Raw genomic sequence first — 6877 nt, 5'->3', positions numbered from 1 at the left:
GGGGTTCAGACAATTCAAACAACTACTTGAAGGACACTAAGGATATCCAAAGTTTGATATTTGTGAAAATATTTTTTACTATTAGCATATAATTTTTTTTTTAAGTCTTCTCTACTTAGTGGGCTACTAAGCTTTGCATTTGTGAAAATGGGTGGTGGATTACAACTTCGGCAAGGAAGAAACGAAGAAAAAATAAAGACTGCAATGTCAATCATGATGAATATGCGATGTCAAGGGGTAAATGGATAGGGATGTAATGGGTCCAGTGTGTAATACCGATAATGTCTATTCTCCTACGTAATATAGAAAATGACAATCATAAATGTGAAAAAAGTAATCTTTAAAAATATATGAAATCCTTTTAACAAGTATGAAAATAGAAAAATAACAATGTTTTAAAAAATATTTTTTCAAAAAATAAAAAATCAGCATCCTAATTAAAAGAAAAAAAAAACTAATTAAAAATTTAGGAAAAATATGAGAACCGGCAGAAAAATTAAACTATTTTTATTATCACATCTACGACAAAATTGAAGTTAGTGGGAAGAAAAAACAATAATGTTCTTCAAATTTTATTTTTAATGTTAGTGAGGAAGACGATAGTTTATTTTTAATGTTCTTCAAATTTTATTTTATTTCAAAATAAACGATAATGTAAAGCATAAAGGGAAAAAAGTGAAGGGTTGAGCCAGAGGTGGGGCACCCTTCTCTCTAGTCTTCCATGGAGTTCGTTGCAAGCTCTGTGAACGCTTCTTTTTCTCTTCGTTGCTCTCACAATACCCCTTTCCCTGCCATCTCCATTCCTCCGGTTCTCTTTCCATTTCTCACTTCTTCCCTTTATGTTCTCATCACTTTCACCACTTTTTCTAACCCGTTTCCCGTTTTCGTCCCCACGTTCTGTTTGGTTCACGAGAATTAAAAAAAATGAATTTTTGAACGCTACCCTTAATTTGTTTATCTCTTTAATAAACCAATTTAGATCTAGATGATCAATGAGAAGAAGGACATGAATATTTTTATTTGAGTATGCACTGAATTGTATTTTGTAATATCTGCAGGTGTCACAGTGGAAGTGTTTTTCGTTAAGGGTAATAGAATCTCGGTTTCCATTGGCACATAGAAGGAAGAAAGGTCTTGGTTCTAGAAATAGGGATTCTGGGAAAGAATTTTCAATTGGGGTGGTGCCACGAATAAGCAGCATCTGTTATCCTCAGTGTGGCTATTTTCCATCAAGTGGGGGTTTCACTGCCAAAAGGAGGAAATGTAATAGTCTCCTAAGACTGAAGGATTGTTCAGAAAACATAAGACAACATGCTTCTATTTTGTTTGTGCGGCTGGTTACTGGAGTGATGTTGGTCATGGCTGTTTCTTTGGCTTCTAGTGAGCCATCCTGTGAGTGACTTTGATGTGTAACACATATACAGCTATAGTTAGAATTTGAAATAACAATGGATAATGAATGTGTTAGAATTTTTAAAATCTAATTTTGTCTTAATTTTGTCTTAATCTTGTCTCTCTTTTTTCGTTCTTCCTTCTAGGGGCCCTGTCTGAAGAGAATCTCCTCTTTCTGGAGGCATGGAGAACAATTGACCGAGCGTACATTGATAAAAGTTTTAATGGACAGAGTTGGTTTAGGTATAGAGAAGATGCACTACGCAATGAACCAATGAACAATCGAGATGAGACATGTATAGCTTTCATTCTCAACTTTTTTTATTTGTTTTTCTACTTGCTGCACAAAGACAAAACATGCTAAGATGGTAAATTCTCTATGTTTTCAACATAGAAAATCAGCCATGCTAGCCTTTTTAGTTTTCCAACATGGAAGTTTATATTTTCTAGCCATCCTAATGTCGATTTCTATCTTCTATAAATGAAGGTTCTAAACTGTTTCATGATAAGTCATATACATGATTTTGACATGTCAGAAATTGAGTAGGAATGCATCATTCTGTGTAGTAAAAAATATTCCTGTTTAACTCAAATTGTTGTTGCTGCATTTGTACGCAGATACAGCAATAAGAAAGATGCTTGCCACATTGGATGATCCATTCACTAGATTTTTGGAGCCTGAAAAGTTCAGAAGTTTGAGGGTACAATTCCTTCTTACTCTAGGTTTTCCTTTGGCTTATTTTACACATTGTCTTGGGTGCACTGCATAATACCATTTGTACAATCTAGCAGAATATATGCTTCCCTACACTTTAATCCCAAAAGCTATTTTTTTGTTGAAGGCAGTCTGGAACTAAAGGCGCTCTAACTGGAGTGGGGTTATCAATAGGCTACCCTACCAAAGCTGACATGCAACCTGGTGGACTTGTTGTCATTTCAGCTTCTCCAGGAGGTCCTGCATATAGAGCTGGTGTTTCGTCTGGAGATGTTATCCTGGCTATTGATGATACAAACACAGAAAACATGGGACTATATGATGCAGCTGAACGTCTACAGTGGGTTTTTTTCTCCTTCATTCAACTTGTGCTTTCAAATAAATATTTTCCTCTGCAAATGGGGAAAATAAAAAAGATAAACGATTACATTGTTAATATTGTGAAGACCAAGAAATAGGATTGCATTTACTTCTTAAAAGTTTCCCAACAAGTTAAAAGTGCAGTACCACATTATTTTAAATATTGCAGTCCTGTATTCTGTTTCTTTATCTGCTATCTGCTTAGTCTTACAGGCTTGTCTCTTATTTAATATCTCTGTCTCAGTATTGTTACTCAAAGATGAGAGCCAGTTTAGTTACTTGAAATTTGAAACATCCATTTAAAAGAACGAACTTTCATTATTTGCCTTACCTTATAAGATAAATTGCAGGGGACCGGAAGGAAGCTCTATAGCTTTGACCATTCGTAGTGGTTCGGACATAAAACACCTGGATTTGACGTAAGTTAGTTTCCTTTCCAAATGGAAGCAAATTCGAAGCTTAGGCCTTTGAGTATATTTTGTTTCCTACGATGATTCAGAAAAGTTGTAGTTTGATAATGCTTCATTATGTTTAGCCACATTTATATGGTTAACTCTTTTTTGTTACCATTGTTAACCCTCCTAAACATTGTTGTTTTTTTATTGTAGTTATCATACCTGGTAGGCTTAAATAACATTTTTTTCTTTCTTCCAAAACTTCTATCTTATTTCTAATTAAAAAACTAAAAACAAGAGTTTCTGCATATCAGGCGAGAGAAAGTTTCATTGAATCCAGTGAAGTCAAGATTGTGCAAGCTACCTGCTTCAGGAAATGATTCCCCGACAATTGGTTATATCAAACTAACATCTTTCAACCAAAAGGCATCTAGTAAGTAGTGATTGGTGGGTTAAGCACGTTTTCTCTTGCTACTATACTACTATTAAAAAGGATAATTCTTAACTAATATGCTTTAATCATGTGGCATATGTTTTAACCTAATATGTCAAGGCATAGCTCTTACTATGCTCAGCAGTTTGGTCTGACCAATTACTATTTTTTTAAGTATATATAAGAATTTTCACTGTTTTATGGGGTATACTTAAAAGACTGAAGCAAGAAATGTAAATATATCAAAAAATAGTCTTGAGCTTTGCTATGTATGCTTTTCATTGCAATATTTGGATTGTTTCTCTTAACATGTTATAAAGCTGCTTACTGCAGATGGGCTTTTGGGTTGATAATCTTGAAACTTCCATATTTCACTGGACTAACCAGTATTACATTTTACTTTCAAGTGACAAAAAGGATGGAGTAATGGCTGTGGTGCCACAACCAATAATGATTATGAGATTTTACCATGAATTTTATGGCATTAAATTCAGTCATCAGGGTAGTTTTACCATGAATTTGTCAGAAACACAATATCACTAAAGTGCCCAAGACTTCACACCTCGCAAAACACATGGTGTAGCCTTGTGCTTTGCAGAGAAAACCTCAATACTCAAGGAAGGCTCATATCCTATGGAAGCATTGCTCCCTAAGGAAGCCTAACTTCCTTTGCCCTAGAAAACTGTACTTCTAGGGGAATTGAATTATACTTGTGTATTGTCCAATACTTTCAAAATTTGGGGTATCCCCATTTCTGGGTCCGTTTTGTATCGTATTTGCTTATTATTTTGTTTCTCTTTAAATTTACACTCTTCCAGATGAAGAAATTGATCTATTGACTATGTTATTTCCTTAAATGTAACATTCATTTCATCAACTCAAACTATGTTTACATTCCAGTTTCCATCTATACTTGATATAATATATCATTCGACTAATTAAAGTCACTGATGAACATAAAATTTCTACTTCTCTTTTGATTTAGATAAAGTATGATTTACATTTTTTGTAAAATATCGATACTTGTTTGTCATTACCTTAACTGTTTTTTTGCTCTTTTTGATGATGAAAGAAGTTCTGCATTTTTTGTCTTTTTCTTTCTTTCTGGTGGATGTACCACCCCTGCAGGTGCTATCAAAGAAGCAATCAATACATTAAGGAGTGATAATGTTAATGCATTTGTTTTGGATCTTAGAGATAATAGGTGATTCAGCAATGAACATTTTCCATTATGTACTTTCAATCATTAGCTTTCTGACACTTATATTGGTTGCAGTGGTGGTCTTTTCCCAGAAGGAATTGAGATTGCCAAAATTTGGTAAGAAACGATTACCAACTATTGGCAATTTTACATCTTGTATTGTGTATAATATTTTTTCACTGGCACTTGAAGTTTTACTTCTTACCAGTTACAGTTATTCCTTGTCTGCAGTAAGGCCTCTCCAATTATAGATCAGAAATGTTCTAACCTTATTATCAGAAACATCTTATAATATTTAAAATTATATTGCGTAACTAAACTGGGTTATGAAATTCTTTCAATAATCAACAATGGAAAAGGTTCTTTCTGTATTAAAATTTTCTTTTTCTTAATTAACTATCCTATATTCAGCTTGAAGTTCTAATATATATTATCAACCAGGTTGGACAAAGGGGTGATTGTGTATATTTGTGATAGTCGTGGTGTTCGAGATATACTTGATACAGATGGAAGTAGTGCACTAGCAACTTCAGAACCCCTGGTTGTACTGGTATGTTTTTGCTTTCTTCTGTTGCACAGTAATAGTATTGAGTAGAGTTGGCCCAAATGCATGGTAGGTAAATATGATAGTTCTCATTTTATTTTCATGGGCAAGTTCCTTAAACAAGATTTTGCAGGCCATGCAAGCTAGTTGTGTCAGGCATGAGAGGGATCTTTCAAGAGAGTTGTGTAGCATTGAACAGAGATGCAGGGATAGTAATTAGTTGTTGGACAAGGGGTGTTTGAGAATTCCATTGACTCTAAACCTGTAATCCCATTTTGATATCATATTTAAAATATTTTCTCATGCCATTTGTGTGGTTGATAGGCAATTTTTCAAACCATTTATATTTTGTTCATATTTTTTTATTATTATTTTACAATAATATGCACAGCATCTAGAACTCTATGATTAACAATATGCATCTGCATTTTGTACTAAGCTGCCATGCATTAGGCTTGATTCCTCAATAATTGAGATGTTGAAAGGTTTTGTTTCATAATTATTTCGGAACTTGTGGTGTAATTACATGTGTTTTTAATAAGTTGAGAGTGCATCTTGTCAGAATTTAATGTAGTAGTTCAAGGATCTTGCTACTACTAAGAAATGAATGAGATTGAGCTAATGTGGTGCAGTATGGATTAATTATTGTTTTTTAGTCATGGCCTCATGGGAATATTTAGGGGCGTTGATGATTGTTCTACCAGATGTCAGCTAGGTTCATAAATGTAATTGTGAAGATGTGAAAGTAGGGGGTAAAATTAGGGCAGTTATTACATAATTGTTTGTGTACAAAATTTGTTTATTCAGTGTTAATAGTTCCGTCCTCCAGAGTTCCAAGTTACCATTCACTCGTTTGCATAGTTGAAGCGAGTAATTAAATATCTTGAGCCTGTATCAGGTAAACAAGGGAACTGCAAGTGCAAGCGAAATATTAGCTGGTGCATTGAAAGATAATAAACGAGCCGTATTGTTTGGAGAGCCAACATTTGGAAAAGGGTAGTTACTTTGGTTTCAGTTCAAACCCAACAAGCTAAAATTTACGTCATTTTCCTAATATGAGCTATACATATGCAGGAAGATCCAATCAGTTTTTGAGCTCTCTGATGGCTCTGGATTGGTTGTTACTGTTGCTCGCTACGAGACACCTGCACATACAGATATTGACAAGGTTTGCTCTTGATTCTCCACCTCCTAAACTGGTTTCGTCCGCTAACACCCGGCATTTGCATGTAGGTTGGTGTCATTCCTGACCATCCTCTACCAATATCATTTCCCAAGGATGAGGATGCATTTTGCAATTGCCTCCAGGATCCTGCGTCTTCTTGCTACGTCAATAGGATCCAGCTTTTTTCAAAATCATGATTTTTTGGGGGTTGTTGTACATTAATTCTTTGTAAAATATTACTATTCATTAACAGAACATAATGTTTTCTTTGTTTTGGGGGCTTACTGATTGAGCAAGGGAACATTGTTGCCACAAATATTTGGATGTATATGAAAACCAAAGACTAGAGATTTTTGTTCCTGAAAATCATCGGAACATGGGCAAAGAAAACCAAAACAAATGGATGTACCTGAATTAGAATTGTTCGCAATTGAGATGTCGGTGAATGTCAATAAGTACTGCTGAATTTCTCCTTTTTTTTTAACTTAGTAAAATATAGATACTTATAACAGGTTCTAAATCGGTTTGTAACAGATCATTGTATCGTACTATTTTATGCATAATAAATTGAAATAAGTAATGAAATTTACGATAGTGACGATGATAGCAACATCAGTGCTGCTGATAAGGAAAGCCCACCAGTAGGAGGAAATGCTGGCCCAAGAGGATTCC

General features: G+C 34.4%; 1 protein-coding gene across 1 annotated transcript; it reads left to right on the top strand.

Annotated features, from left to right (window-relative positions):
- Positions 1–640: 640 nt before the first annotated feature.
- On the top strand, positions 641–6635 carry LOC100809518 (carboxyl-terminal-processing peptidase 2, chloroplastic). Its single transcript, XM_014772917.2, has 13 exons — positions 641–808; positions 1059–1392; positions 1539–1688; positions 2011–2093; positions 2239–2447; positions 2818–2886; positions 3177–3295; positions 4424–4499; positions 4572–4613; positions 4938–5046; positions 5939–6036; positions 6115–6208; positions 6274–6635. The coding sequence occupies exons 1-13, from the start codon at positions 722–724 to the stop codon at positions 6400–6402; spliced, it is 1599 nt and encodes a 532-aa protein (XP_014628403.1). The 5' UTR covers positions 641–721; the 3' UTR covers positions 6403–6635.
- Positions 6636–6877: the final 242 nt, after the last annotated feature.

Source organism: Glycine max, chromosome 20 (genome assembly GCF_000004515.6).
Source record: "Glycine max cultivar Williams 82 chromosome 20, Glycine_max_v4.0, whole genome shotgun sequence".
NCBI lineage: Eukaryota > Viridiplantae > Streptophyta > Magnoliopsida > Fabales > Fabaceae > Glycine > Glycine max.
Note: the sequence above shows the minus strand (reverse complement) of the source record. Positions and strands in the feature narration are given on the sequence as shown.